Below are 15,070 nucleotides of genomic sequence, written 5' to 3'. Positions count from 1 at the left end.
CTCCTGTTGAGAAAAGGGTCTTGTGGAATCCATTCTAAAGAATGAGAGGAGATTAAATGGGGTTTTTGTCCTTCATCTTGTAAATATTATTAATAAATATTCTAAATATCTAAAATAACAGAACAAAATGCTCTTTTTTAAAAACACAAGACCTTTATACAGTAGGATGCTTAGGTGAGCCGGTCTGGACATGCTCCTCTTCCTCTCTCCATTCTCTTCTGCAAGACTACAACTAAGAATTATGGGGAAAATAATTGCATCATTAAAATACTCTTAACAGTGTTTGAGAATAAAGATGACTTTTTTGATATGGGAGCTTAGGTAACCCCTTTTGTGGGCTTAAAAGATTCCTAGGTTTTGAGGCTGGATATACAAAACATATCTATTATTAATAGGTTTTTAGTTAATTCACAGTAACACTCACCATCCAAATCACCGTAATCTGGAGACAGCCTTAGTAGCATCAACTCCATTTACTTAGGGTTATACTTACAGGTGATCTCTCACTTCAGATAATGCTTAACCATTTGTGGAGATGTGAGGGAACGGGCTGTTAAAAAATCAACAGTTGGATCTCAAATTTCATTATACTGAACCTTTCTTCTGTAGGCAGTTTGTATGGTGCTGAACAGTGACCTGGTTACCTGCAGAAACCCCTAGGACAAGGAACGAAAGCAGGGGCTTTTCAGCGCCCAGATGATCTGATTGTAAAGGGTTGTTTAGAGTAAGGTAGGGATGCGCAGCATGCGTGTCTAGGCTTTGAGAGATAATTCCGTGCTCCCCCACCTTGGTCACTATAAACTTCAATTTCTTCTAACTCCCTGTTGAAGACCATTAAGCCTCTTGGTAAGCCTGCTGTTCTATCATCGTGGAAGCAGGAATAGGGATTGTTACTTAGCCGTATTTCTTGTAGGAATTTGCCCAGTCTTTGCTGTGTGAATCTCAAAGTTCATTTGAAACCTGCGTTTCAAATTACCCATAAACTACATCAGGAGAAGGATGCTGTGAAAGCCCTAGAGCTCGTCTAAGGGGGCTAGGATTTGAATCTTGAGTAAAACTATCTATATTCCTTTTCCCTTTGGGTTCCAAACAAATTCTCTGAAGCCATCACAGATCTTTGTGGGTTGCCTCCAGCTGAGTAGCAGAGGTGTTGAGAGCAGTATACAGCCCTCCCCTTGGGTAAGATTGTGAGTCCATCCTGGCCTGCTCAGATGCCAAGTGGGGACAGTACCGATGCTGAGGGCACCCGGGGCCTGACCAACAGAAGGAATAAGCCCTTTATTCATTACATAGACATTCTGTCGTTACATATTTTAAAATAGAGAACTATTTCTATGCTGATATTTGCAGTCTCTTAGTTGGCATTAGACTAGATGAAAATGGAAAAACAGTGTCCTGTGCACTAAATCTTTGTTATGAAATTCTGCAAAGCCATGGGTCCCAGACTTTTTTTTGCCCCCATCTATTCCTTTTCTCAATACTTTTTGAAATTCAGGCTCAACCTTTCTTTATCAAACACATTGCCAGCCCCTCTAGGCCTCTTGGAAGTGCCTCTTCAGTTGGAGGCTTCAGTCCTGGCAACGATGGTTACCAGCAATCCCCAGGTTTATCAGTGGGATTGGCGGGGGCCTGAGCAGAGTGGAGAGTGAAGGAGGCTGGATTTGAAATGTGTCTTCTCACGTGTTAGCCCCACTGCTGTTCAGTTGCATCCCGCCATCCTCTTCCTCGGTGGCTTTTACACCAGATGTTGAGTGGGCTGAGCTCGGGGCCCCGGAACAAGATGCTCTGGACATGCCCCAGCAGCAGGTGCAGGGAGAAGGCTGCTAGCTTCTCCCGTCCTCCCCCAAGACACCACTGTTGCCAGGGGCCCTCTGGAAGTTCAAGGGTTTCTGCATAGTCTGTTCCAGTCTTGTGCATTTTCTCTGGCGTGTTGTTTTTGCAGTGCAGGGTGAGTCGGTGTGGGTGTTTGAATGCTGCTGTTTGCTGTTTTTTAAAGGCCTTCTAGCCCTCCCATGGGGTTACTGCAGCAGGAATTCTTACCTGTGCTTCAGCCCAGCATACAGACTGCTGACAGGTACCAAGTGGAAAACACCTGCTCATAGTGTGCGTTTTGTCCACATGTTGTACTGCCCATGGTTTTCAGCTCTCTGTGCCTCAGTGCTCTTTTTCATGCTTTATTTATTTTTTTAATTTGTTCTGCATTCCTTGGCAAACCATCTGGTTGTAATATTGTAACATTTCTTATTTTTTTCCATAAGTTGCCAGTGTTTTTGTGTTCAATTTAAAAATCATTATGGATCTGGAAAAAAATGGAAGTTATATTAAAAAACTGTGTTAAAGTGCACATTAGGTTAGGCACTAGACTGTGTTATATCTTTTGATAAAACATAAGGCATTCATTCATAAATATGTAAGGATGCTGAAGCTTATTTTAAATAAATTTTTATTTGTGGATTTTTCATCTTAGTGACCATTGTTGATGTTCTGGTCTAACTGGGCCTTAGCACACTATTTCCCTGCCACTGATACTGATTTTCAGACCTTCCCTTTCTAAATTGAAAATATTTGGAATGCTGCCTTTATTAGCTGATTTATCCGGCCCTTAAACTACAAAAGCTAACTAATTCTCATCTTCATCCAAACTTACCAGAGGAATAGAGACTCTGATAGAAATATAATTGAGTTGCACTGCTTTATATGTAGAAACAATGCCATTGAGCCATCAGCAGGATACACATTTTATTATATTTTTACTGGTGTTAAGGGAAGAATTTGCTTTGAGCTTTCAAAGCCTGTTAGTTTGCTGTCTGCAAATACCAGTAACTTCCGGGTGGTCAGTGGGTTGGCTCCCATTTGGGGTTGCAGTCTGAGACGCAGAAAAGAGGATCTCAGGGCTGCTGAAATGGGTCCATGTCTATTCCCAGTGTGACTCATGGCCTCAGCCTCACTGACACTGTGCCCTTAATACTGAGTGAACCAGCCAACTTCACTGAAAATGTCCACAAAGGACCCTGTGTTTTCTCCATGGCACTGCTGCTGTTTTACTGTATAGTTCTTTAAAATGCCGGGCATTGTAGAGTGTCCTGTAATATCTTTGTTAGCCTGACAGAGCCTAGTTTTGTTTTTACTTCTGTTGCATTGTAACTTTTTGACTTGTTGTATTTTATTTTATATGATAATACAAGTTTTAAAAAATCAGGAACATTTTAGAGTGGTTTCAACAGTTTTATTTTGGCCAGTGTATAAAAAGCTAAGTTAAAATCCCTGTTAGTGTGTCTGAGGGAAGTGAGGCAGTAGAGACACGGGGAATGGAGGTGCCTTCTATTGGTCTACACCTACTACATTACTCACCTGGTAGTTAAAACTCCTCTCCTCTTAACTGAACCCATTGAGTTTTGCTAGAGTTTTCTTTTCCTTTCTTCATTTTGGTGCCTTAAGTTTTCTGGGATTTTGTGGGATTTCCTTTGTGAGCTCCTTCTCTGCAGCACAACTTCCGGGCGTAGCTAGACACTTTGCGTGCGCTCCCACTGAGCCTTCCACAAAGGTGCACGCCTCCTGAGCGCGTGGACCGCATCTGGTCCCCAGTAGGCTTTTGCAGGCCACTGGCTGTTCTTTGGCGGTTTTGCTTCTCTCTTCCCACCGCTGCCAGACTCTTGTCTTGGGACCTCCAGCTCCTCCCGCTGCTTCTCACACAGACCGAGTCTGGGTGGGCTCAGCACTTAGCGGAGCTGTCCTGTTCTGGCATCACCGGGAGAGAGACCCGCTTGGAACCACAGTGGCTGTGTACAAGCCCCTGGCCTCTCTGAGCCTTATCACAGCGCCCCAGGCCCGAGCTCAGTGTGGTGACTGGCTTATTCTGCTCTCCCTCCTCCCTGCTGCTGCCTCTGCACTCAGCTGGCCTGTCCGGACAGGAGCTGTGTGGCCACGTGGACTGGACCCAGGCGGCCCAGAGTAACAGAACTGTGCACAAGTCAGCACAGGGATGCGTTAGCATCAGACCTGCAAGAGTTCAGAAGCAAAGAGGGTGGCACTTTACTGGATGTTTGGGTGTTAAAAGAGACTTTAATGGAATGGGGAAATGTCTGTCTAGTTTTAAGTTTCTGAGAAGGAATGGGCAGGGGGGGTTGTTTGGTTAGGGCTTTTCTTCCTTTTTTAAATGTTTTACTTATACGTAGATTTCAGTCAGGTTTTACTCCTGCCCCAGAAACACTGACCGGTGATGCCGGCACTAACTGTGGTATCCACCTGTTTCCCTGTCGCTGCCCTCAGGCACCACACAGTTACTCGGGGCATCACCAAGGGCGTGAAGGAGGACTTCCGCCTGGCCATGGAGCGTCAGGTGTCCCGCTGTGGTGAGAACTTGATGGTGGTGCTACACAGGTTCTGCATCAACGAGAAGATCTTGCTCCTTCAGACTCTGGCCTGACCAGAGCCCTTTCCACCAGAGGAAGGCAGCGCAGAGCCGTGTGATTTTTTTGTGAAGCGATAAAGCATTCATAAATGTTGCTGTTACAACTCTTAGAAAGAAGAAAACCATCTGAGTTCTGACTCCTTGTTGCTTAAAAGTAGTTCCCAAGAGCCTAAGAAGCTATTTCTATTTTTAAGTCATTTTTGTAAGTTTTGTAAAACAAAAGAACCTGTTTTGTAAATAAAAGTCATTCTAAATTTGGGGCTTTTAAAAATTTATTTCAGTTCTTGTGAGATTCTGAACAAGAGTGTACTTTACTTAAAGGGATAGTATTCATGACCTCAAGGTTTTCTTTTCCGTAGTTAGGCTTTGGTAGGTATTACATATCAAAATACTTTTCAGACCTTTTCATTCAGGAAGTTTTAATACCGAAAACTTTTGTGCCAAAATGAACCTGAGTAAACTTCCAGTGAAGGAGCAGCCAGTGGGGGGGCGTGGCACCTCCTCCCTTCCACCTAGCCCCTGACTCCCAGCCCTTTCCTGCCCTTCCCCAACCCCCCCACCCCCCACTCTGGGACAGGCTAACTCTGTGCCTCAGGCACTCCCCTCACAGCTGTGAAGAAGTGTTACCTCTTGTGAAATCTGTGGATGAACAACTGTCCCAAGTGCTCGGCAAGTGTTAGCTCTCAGGTTTATCTCCTTCTTTTGCTGTCCTGAAGTATGTCAGGTAAACATCAGACAAATATTGTTTCTAGGGGCTAAGAATGAAAGGCTAAGAAGTTATTCAGTTATGTGCATTAAAAATTTTAGATACACAGTTGACCCTTGATCGATGTAGGGGGCCCCTGAGGGTGCTGGCATGCCCCCCACTCACTGCACAGTCGAAATCCACATACAACTTTTGACTCCTCCAAAACTTATCTAATAGCCTACTGTCGACTAGAAGCCTTACTGATAACATAAACCGTTAGCACGTATTTTGTATATTATATGTACTACATACTATATTCTTAAAGTATGCTAGAGGGGCGCCTGGGTGGCTCAGTCTGTTAAGCGTCTGACTCTTGATTTCAGCCCAGGTCATAATCTCATGGTTTGTGAGTTCAAGCCCTGCATCTGGGAGCCTGCTTGGGATTCTTTCTCTCCCTCTCTCTCTGCCCTTCCCCTGTTCACCCTTGCTTGCATGCGCTCTCTCTCGCTCTCTAAGATAAACTTAAAAGAGGCTAAAGAAAATGTTAAGGAAATCATAAAAAAATACATTTACAATACTGTGCTGTAAAAAGCCCATGTATAAATGGACCCGTGCTTTTCAAACCTTTGTTGTTCAGGGGTCTGTGGTAGGGTCCCCTCCCTAAAGAAGAAAAAAAAAAACCTCAAGACAACCTTGCTATTCTATTACTTGACCACATCCCTCAGGACCTTGTAACATGAGACCACTTAATCAGACTACATGTTTTTGTGTTACCAAATATGGGAGACAAAGAAGTAAAAAATACATAAAAACTATGCCATGTGGTGTTCGGGACTCAGTTCTTTGGGTAGGAACCCAACTGAATGGTGCTGGCAGGAATAAAGTTGCTTCCTGGAAAGAAAAACTTCTGTGTCATGACTCCCTGTGCAAGAATCCTGCTACAGGTCAACTGTATTAAAATCAGTAAAGTGGTTTAATAGACATCTGCTTTCAGAAAATATTCCCCCAGCTCGTTTTAAAAGTTTTTGCCAATTTAATATGTTGATTACAAATATATAAACCATCCTGTTTTTATCGAGGAGTGTGTTGGACCCAAAACAGCTTTCAAATTAAACACTCTTACCTTTTGGTTTTATAATCCTTACTCAGATCAGTGTTTGGGGGCAGTATACATGAAAACAAGACTTTCTGATACCCAAATGTGTAGGTATAAAAAAGAACCAATCATCTTTTATAATTCAGTGGTGCCCCTCCTGTGTGAAGAATTGCAGGGGAAACGCCATAGAGTAAAACGGAAACTCAGATCAAGTTTGCAGACAAGGCAGGGGCCAGGAGGAGGCTGCAGACCTCTGGCACATGAGGACCCATCCAAACCCAACTCCAGGACAGCTTCTAGCAGCTGGTCCATAAGTCCATGGACCCAGGGTGACGTAGGCCCCCCTTAAAATGCCTGCCTGAGAAAGCTGCAGCCAAAACATGTTCCAGCCAAAATACGGTGAGCAGATAGGTCTCTGAACAACCCCCCCCCCCAGGGCAGTTATTTTTAGAAAGCTGGCAATTATAAATCCTTCCGCTGCCCTTTGAGATGTAAAACTACCACCCAGAGCTGTCTCTGAAATGTAAATATCCAGGAGAAAAAGGGCCTCACTTAGGCGGGCACTTTGCACTTGGTACCACCACCTCCCATCACAAGAAGCACCAACTCAAATCCAGACAGTCACACCGACCCCATCACGCCCTCGGTGGCTTTCCCGCACACCCAGCCTTTAACGTCTCCAGCCTTTTTTTCCAGGAAACGATTTCAGTTCACACCAGCCCCTACTGCAGTAGTATTAGTCTGCCCTCAGCTCATTAGCTGGCTTTCTCTTTGACCTGGGACGGGCATCACCTGGGATATGTTAAACTGATACAAACTGTACCTACCCAGAGCTGACACAGGCCGGATTTGGCTAGACGGAGGGACCAGTTCACAAGCTGAACCACCTTTGGAGTTCAATTAAATATCAGAAGGAAAACTACCTCCTGTATCGAAGTAGAAGGGCATGGCTACAAACCACAGCAAATATAAGAACAGCCATAAAAGGTGGGAAACCTGAAAGGGCGGGCCTACGCCTGCCGACTCCATCTTGTTCTGTGTCCTTCACCTTGACCACACCTCCTCCCCTTGAGTAACCCCAGCCTCACCTGCCTAACAGGACTCGGACCCTTCCCCAGCCAATCGGCTGAGGCCATAGCCATTACCTCACCAACTGCCCCTAGGCCCCAATAAAACCTTTGTCCTTTTGAAACTCGCGCTCTCTCCCTGGTATCTCACTGCTGAGTCGGTGCAGGTAGGGGATTGAGCTCGAGCTAGCTCGCATAAAGGCTCTTTTGCTTTTACATCAGTCTCGGCTCCCTGGAGGTATTTGGGGATCACGAATTCTGGGCATAACAAACCCACAGAACTGATTTCTATACAGAAAGCTCCAATAGGACAGAATTCCACCAGAAAATGGGACACTGGGAAGCCGTGTGCTCACCACTAGCTGGGAGTGAGGCCAGCTGTCCTCACAGCCCGCACTTTGGATGGAATTCTTTGCAGGCAAAGGAAAGCCAGCAAGATAATGGCATCTTTTGCCAACGGCAGTGTCTTGACATACACAATTAGATAATGAGGGAGCAAGGGGTGGGCTAAGGACAAAGTGCAGGCTAGCACACTGCCCCGTCTCCCCTGCCAGGTGGGATGTGTGTGATAACTCCTCAGGCACTTCTGGCTGCCCCAGGACAAAGGAGAGGAAAGAAAACAAATGGCCAACTGATAGGGATCACAGTCTTACAGGACATGAGTCCCAATTTACAAGTATCTTGCTTGGTAAATTACAAGATTTAAAAGGCAATTTTATCAACAGCCACCTCCAGAAACCTATCGACTCAGTTTCCTGGAGCCTCAACATCACCCCTCCATAGTGATGTGGGGAACAAAGGCAAGAAGGAAATGACAGGTAAAATTAAATTTCATCATAACCTGCAGCCCATTGACAAATAACTGAGGCAAATACAGAGTTTACCATTTCTCCAGGAACCCCCTTCAGTCATAATGTTAATGCCTTACCAGAGGGAAAACCACCTTGGCTTGACAATAGCAAGGCGTCAGGTATCTTAGGAGTCATGCTGTGACTTCACTCACAGTGAAGTGAGCTGGCTGAGCTCCGGGAAGTGTGCAGGAGCCAGCCCACCTCAGGCCTTCCGTGAGGTAAGTTTTCCTTGCAAGCAGGCTGAATCAGGACTACCTGGTCCTTCCGGTTCCATACCCCCTGAAATACTCCCCCATTCAAGAAATGCTTCTGGATAACTCATCTGGAGAGGCCCAACTAGCTCTGCTTGCTGCGATTTGGGATGATGACACACCATGACCATGTGCGGTGGCTCACTGCAAGAGAAGGGGAGCGGCATATTTCCTCAGTATCTGTCCCTGTACGCATTAGCTCCATGAACATTTTCATGGGGCACACCACACACACTCATTTTATCAGCATTTAAAATACTGTCAAAAAAACCACCACCATTGCTTTGCTTTAATAAATGTTTATTTAGCGCCTAAGTACGAGGCACTGTGTTTGCACCAGGAGGAATACGCAGATGAACAAGACATAATTCTTGCCCTTAAGCTCACAGTCTAGTGCGGGAAATTAGACATGTACACAAGGAACCATCATACGAGGCAGAAAGCGATAAAATGCCATGGGATTGATCCCAGTAGAGTATTATGAGAGGAAGAAAATACTACTTTTGGGTGAAAATATGAGATTAGAGAAGTTGCCTTAGAAGTAGGGGGTCTACAGGTCAGGTGTACACGGGAGCAAATTAAGGGGAAAAAAATAAACCAGAAGACTCCAAAGTCAGAAGCGGGAGGTGCTAAGCGCTGAGGCGGGAGGAGGAGGGTGGGCCCGGCATGGGACAGGTGGCTGGAAGATGTGTCTGGAAGCTGTGTGGGCTCCCCTGAGGGTGGTTCTATACATAATGCCAGGCAAAGCTGTTGCAGAGGTGATCTTACTCAAGCTCTGCTTTATAAAGCTTAATTTAGAGGCAACGGATAGCGACTTTACAGAGGGAAGGGCTGAAGGAGGAGGCCCGTTTAAAAATAATTATAGGGGCAACTGGGTGGCTCAATCGGTTAAATGTCCAACTTCAGCTCAGGTCATGATCTTGAGGTTCATGGGTTTGAGCCCCACATGGGGCTCTGTGCTGACAGCTCAGAGCCTGGAGCCTGCTTCAGATTCTGTGTCTCCCTCTCTCTCTGCCCCTCCCCCGCTCACATGCTGTCTCTCCCTTTCTCAAAATATATAAAAAGAGGTTTAAAAACAAATGATTACAAGAGCCCGGATTAGAGTAACAAGGCAGCCACAGTGAGAATGCAGGCTTTTCGGATGGAAGATGGGATGGAAGTGACAAGAGAGGAGAATGGCTAAATATGGAAAACGGAGATAAAGGAGGTAAAGGGGGGTGAAATGTGACGGAGTTTCATACCTAGAGACAAAGAGACCCATCCACGAGCTAGGAAAATCCAGATGAAAAGTCTGAATGTGGGAAGAGAGGCGGGAAGAAGGGAGGATGGGTGCTGGCGGGCGTCCAGGCGGAGGGTCCAGCGGGCCATTACAGTGGAGTTGAGGGTCCGGGGTAGAGGTCCAAGCTGGAACACCAGCCAGACAGCCGTCTGTCAGTGGCAACAGCCACAGCCCCGTGGAGGTGGCCCCGGGTCACCACGCGAAGTACAACCTGTTCCACCTTTCCTTCTATACGGAACTCTCCCAGAAAAGTCAGAAGCATGATGATGCATCATATGAAACGTGCTGTTTCCCTTTGCGTGCTCTCCTGTCTTCACTCCTGAGAAACCATGTCTTCGGTGTTAGGATTCCAAGCAGGAAAGTTGCTTGCCTCCACTGTGGAGGGTCATTCTGAAAAGATTTACTCCAATGAGAGTTTTTTAACCTTTTCATTATCACTTATTTTGAAGTTTTCTGTAATAAAATTATTTTCCTAAGGATTTCAGAAAAACGATCGATGTATCCTGCCTCACTGAGCCTAAGAGCTGGAAGGGACCAGAGAGGTCATCACTTTCTCCCTCATTTCACAAATGAGGAAACCGAGGCCCTGAGAGGCCACAAGACTTGCTGGCATCTCACATGGCAAGGATGGTGGAACTGGCACCACAAGCAAGACAGTGTGTTTTCTCTCTGCCACGACTGTACCCTGGGTGCCAGCTACCATCTGACACACAGAAAGACAGATAGATGGGTAGACAGACAGACAAACAGGTACGTAAGTAGGGAACTAGGAGCAAGAGTGACTGGGAATAACACATTTATATTTTAACTTCTTTTTCAAGTGGGGAACAGGAGAGAATGGCTTCTGATAAAAAGGCATTTTTTGGACCAGCAATGCCTTGCAGAGCTGAAAAGGAAATTACTCTCTCTTGAAATATTAAAGTGCACTTAACCAGAAAATATTAGGCTACATTACTACACCTCATATTCGATAAGCCTCACAGTCAGCCGCAACAGAAATGATGGTATTCTTGGTTGGCACGTGTGCATGTGGAAAGGCCGTTTGCAGGAAAACAAGGTCAATACAAATTAGACTTTACGTTGTTTTATCCGTCACAGACGCAAAATGCCCACGGTAATTCCCTGTTGGAAAGTTATATGAGAAATCCTCAGAATGAGGTTCTAAATACATTTACATAGAAGATGGAGAAAAAAAGACAACTCCATTGCAAATACAGAAGTCCCAAATATCCAGGCAGGGTTCTGATGAACAGCTGTGTCACAGTAAACCAGCCAGAGTATATCGGGTTCTTCCCCATCATCTGGAAACACACATCCTATCGATTTTTAATTAATGGTTCCCTCTAATAAAGGCTGCTTCAACACATCCCCCAGGCCCACTAGAGTCTGCCAGCAACACATCTGGGTGGGAGCTGTCAGATTTTCCAAAAAACCTTCTTTTTATAGAGAATGTAGGCAATGAGCACCCAAAGTGCAGAGGCGACTATGTTCTGAGTTAGATGCTCTTTGTGTGACTGGTTGTCCCCCAGCTTCCACTGGAAGGGGAAGTAGTTCTCAAACACCTCGTGGCCAACGTACACCAGAATAGAATTCATTCCTGGAGGAGAGATGCACAAGGTAAGGCTTTCCTGAGCCACATCTGATCATCTACTTAATTCTGGAAATTTGACTTGGGTTCAGTGAAAAAAACCAAAAAGCTTGCACCTACATTATTGGCTACTGCCAAAAATACATGATGTGTATCTTAGATACTATTACATGTAAGCTCGATCAAAAATAGAAAATATTTATGACAGTGTAACCCATGAATACTAAATCTGCCAGGAGAGCCAAAATTATGAACTTCTATTTTCTAGGGTTAGAAAAATGTAACTATTACAAGAATCAAAGGGCTAAAGTGAGTCTTCAAGTAGAACTGCATGGAAACCATTCTGTTTATCTCTTGATATTTCTTATGCGTAATCTGTAAGATAGTATATTTATACTCAGAAGGCAAGCATGGCCCCATTGCTGAAGCATCAGAAGCTGGCTAATATGCCCTGGATGGTTTCTGATGCTCCGTAACTCGGCATTTCCTGAAGAAACAAGTGGAGCTTGGTTATGCCCCCACAATCTAAACAGATAAAATGGGTGGACGGCATCAGTACAGGCCAAGGACGTCCTGCACGTGGCCTGGGACAGTGTGGCCCCGGCTGCTTTCTCCCTCAGCCTGCATCTTGGAAATCTGCCACTGAGGCCGGGGGCCCAGGGACGTAGCACTGGGTGTGCTCAGCATCTCTGGGCTGACCCACTTGGTCGCCATCATCGACTCTGGGTGACTTACCTGGGTAGAAGAACGGGGTCCCTGTCCACAGTCCCTTCACGTCCACAATAGGGTACAGGATAAGCAGGATGAAGAAGGCAAAGGAGCTCAGTGTGGTGACATAGGAAATGGACCTATGAGGTGAACGGGGTGTTTCAGGCTCCCGAGGAACGCATCCAGTATCAGCAGGACCAACCCACATGAAAATGACATGGTTTTCTGTACCTACCACAGATTTTTGTTTATTGGAATAAAGCCTTCATTTTCAGAAATTTTCGTCAAAGCAATAGAAATAAGCCCCTGAAATGGGGGGGGGGGGGGGGGGGGAGGAGGGAGAACGTTAGTTTTTTATATTATCTCCAAAAAACCACTGTGTTTCAAAACTGGAAAATACATTAATTGCTTAAGGAGGGCTGAAAATTGTGTTTTATATTTTATTCTTTTAACTGGAAAAATATTTTCAAGATGCATAGCTAAAGATATTCTCAAAAAAATATTCTTAAAAACATCTCCAAAGCATTCTTCTGAGTTGAAGGTAAAGTAATTGATAAATTAGAGAGGAAACATGAGGGATAAAACAAACAGCCAAACTTTCAACTCTGCCACCTGGAGATCTGGAAGCGGACCTTTGGAAATGTGCTGTCTGCCTGGTCTTTCTGGTCTGGCTCCCCACCAGAACCCACACCACTTCCTCAGGCATTCCTGGCCAGCTGGTTGACAGCAAACACTCTTATTTATAAAGACATTAGGCTAAGAAAATTAACCTGAGAGTTTAGGTATAAAGATTTGTTTCTCTCCATTACTCTAGTGAAGAACACAGCTACTGTGATGTGGTGATAGCTGCTATCCGTTGCTGCTAAACATTTTATTTCTTTGAAATATACGTGTGGAAGGAATTTCAATGAGGAACATAGGTTACTTACTAGAAAACAACACCAGGCAGTGAATCTGATCAGTATGTCTTTGGTCTGGTCCTTGTAATACAAGAGTATTTTTCCTGCCTGGAGAGGAAAACACAGATGACCAAGAGACCTGCTTAAGGTGTATTTGTATTTCATGTTCATCCACTGTCCTAATCACTTGTCTGCCAAGCACACTGCTAGATGCTGGGATTACCAAGAGGGATGGAACGTCACCCCTGCCCTAGACAACTAGACACCAAGGCACAGGGGACAACTCAGGAGTGGAGGAAATGCCAGAGAGGAAGTGCCATCAGGTTGAGGCTACGACTGCAGAGCAGGAAGGGCATCTGGGCAGAATGGAACAGCATGCACAGAAGCATGTCAAATGGCTGAAAGAGCATGTGTCCCTGAGCTGCAGGTAATTGTCAAAGGCTAGAGGGTTGGGATGGGCGGGAAGATGGTAGGCAGGTGGGCTTGTGGGTCTCTCTGTGAGGCACAGGCTTTCTCCCATAGGTGAGAGGGAGCTGAGGAAAGTCATTCCCCTACCCCCCTTCCCACCTCCAAAAAACTAGTAACAAGGGACAAGCTCTGATGGCCTGCCAGATGGCCCATTCTGGCAGCAGTACAGAAGGGGGCAGGGTGGAACTAGAGGCAGAGAAACACTTTAGAAACAGTACAATCTGGACTTTGCATAAAAACTCCCTGAAATTAGGAAATAACTTCTGAAAGCATAAAAGGATAAGAAAATATTCATAATAATCTGTAATTAAGCTAAAATTTATGAATGTTTTCTATATGCCAGTTCTTAGAATTGTACATAAATTAGCTTATTTAATCCTCTCAACACCGTCATGAGGTAGATGCTGCTGGAGCACAGAAGGATGGATGTGCTGGAGGCTACCCAGCTAGAAAGTGGTGGAATGCGGTTCAGACCCAGGTGGTGTGGACCCAGGTGTGCGCTCTGAACCCTATCCAAGGCTGCTCCCACAGGCATAGACTTACCTCAAGAGCAAACGCAGGGATTAAATGAACGTATGTAAAAGTACCCACTGTGAACCATAAAGTGCAACAGAGATAAGTATAAAGCAGTGTTTCTAAATATGAAATCACCAAAATGTATATGCTTTAGACCTGCACCATCCAATATGGGAGCCACTAGCCTCATGAGCCTATTTGAAATTAAATTTAAATTATTTAAAATTAAATGAAATTTAGGGGTGCCTAGGTGGCTCAGTCGGTTGAGCATCGTATTCTTGATTTCGGCTCATCAGGTCATGATCTCGCAGTTCGTGGAATCAAGCCCCACATCAGGCTCTGTGCTGGTAACACGGAGCCTGCTTGGGATTCTCTCTCTCCCTCTCTCTCTCTGTTCCTCCCCCACTCATGTGTGCTCGCTCCCTTCCTCTCTCTCTCTCTCAAAATAAATAAACATTTTAAAAAAGAATAAAACATGGGATGTCTGGGTGGCTCGGTCAGTTAAGCATCCGACTCTTGATTTTGGCTCAGGTCATGATCTCACTCATGGTTCATGAGTTTGAGCCCCGCATCAGGCTCCATGCTGACAGCTAACAGCACAGAGCCTGCTGGGATTCTCCCTCTCTCCCTGTCTCTCTGCCCCTCCCCTGCTCATGCTTTCTCTCTCTCTCTCTCTGTCAAAGTAAACATTTTAAAAATTTAATAATAAAACTTAATTTAATTTAATTAAAAATTCAGTTCCTCAGTCATGCTCGTATACCACATTTCAAGGTAAAAGCCATATGGACATAAAAAACATTTTCATTGTCACGGAACATTCCATTAGTGCTGCTTTACAGGCTTCTTCCTCTTCCAGTTAGTTCTGCTCAAACAATGGTTTCAAACATCAATAAGGAGAACATTAGGGGATAAAAGTCTAGGCTGTTCAGAATTTTAACAAAATTGCACATAAGATACACCAAGAACCACCTATATTGACTCTGGCATAAAATATGCATAACCTGAAACCATACAAAGTATACATGAAAGAAATGTGCCAAGTGCCAGTACACTCCAGCAGGAAAACCTTTTTACCCACAAACTGCTGTGCTTCTATTGCTAAGATAAGCCACATAAATAATGAGAATCTGGGGAAGCATATAGGAATTACACGGAATTATTTCAATGTGCTAAATTTTAGCAAATTCTAGTTTTGACCATTTGTCATATATAAACAGAATGTATTATACCACAGAAGATATGTTTCCA

At 44.8% G+C, this 15,070-nt stretch overlaps 2 protein-coding genes across 8 annotated transcripts in view; one reads left to right on the top strand and one right to left on the bottom strand.

The window, feature by feature from the left end:
- Window positions 1-4,669, top strand: part of INTS10 (integrator complex subunit 10) — a 32,929-nt gene extending 28,260 nt beyond the window's left edge. For 3 of the 4 annotated variants that reach the window (XM_081795618.1, XM_081795621.1, XM_081795620.1), the window contains exons 17-18: window positions 1,997-2,074; window positions 4,270-4,669. In XM_081795618.1, the coding sequence (XP_081651744.1) occupies window positions 1,997-2,074; window positions 4,270-4,426 (235 nt within the window). In that variant the 3' untranslated portion in view covers window positions 4,427-4,669. The remainder of the gene's footprint in view (window positions 1-1,996; window positions 2,075-4,269) is intronic. The other variant, XM_081795619.1, reaches the window with a different exon arrangement.
- A 3,978-nt stretch (window positions 4,670-8,647) lies between these two features.
- Window positions 8,648-15,070, bottom strand: part of HGSNAT (heparan-alpha-glucosaminide N-acetyltransferase) — a 52,798-nt gene continuing 46,375 nt past the window's right edge. For all 4 annotated transcript variants that reach the window (XM_078445496.2, XM_078445498.2, XM_078445497.2 and 1 more), the window contains 4 exons: window positions 12,869-12,946; window positions 12,175-12,245; window positions 11,967-12,079; window positions 8,648-11,240 (listed from right to left, as the gene is read on the bottom strand). In XM_078445496.2, the coding sequence (XP_078301622.1) occupies window positions 11,059-11,240; window positions 11,967-12,079; window positions 12,175-12,245; window positions 12,869-12,946 (444 nt within the window). In that variant the 3' untranslated portion in view covers window positions 8,648-11,058. The remainder of the gene's footprint in view (window positions 11,241-11,966; window positions 12,080-12,174; window positions 12,246-12,868; window positions 12,947-15,070) is intronic.

Source organism: Panthera onca, chromosome B1 (genome assembly GCF_046562875.1).
Source record: "Panthera onca isolate mPanOnc1 chromosome B1, mPanOnc1 haplotype 2, whole genome shotgun sequence".
Taxonomy (NCBI): domain Eukaryota; kingdom Metazoa; phylum Chordata; class Mammalia; order Carnivora; family Felidae; genus Panthera; species Panthera onca.
This window is presented reverse-complemented; position numbering and strand designations above follow the sequence as displayed.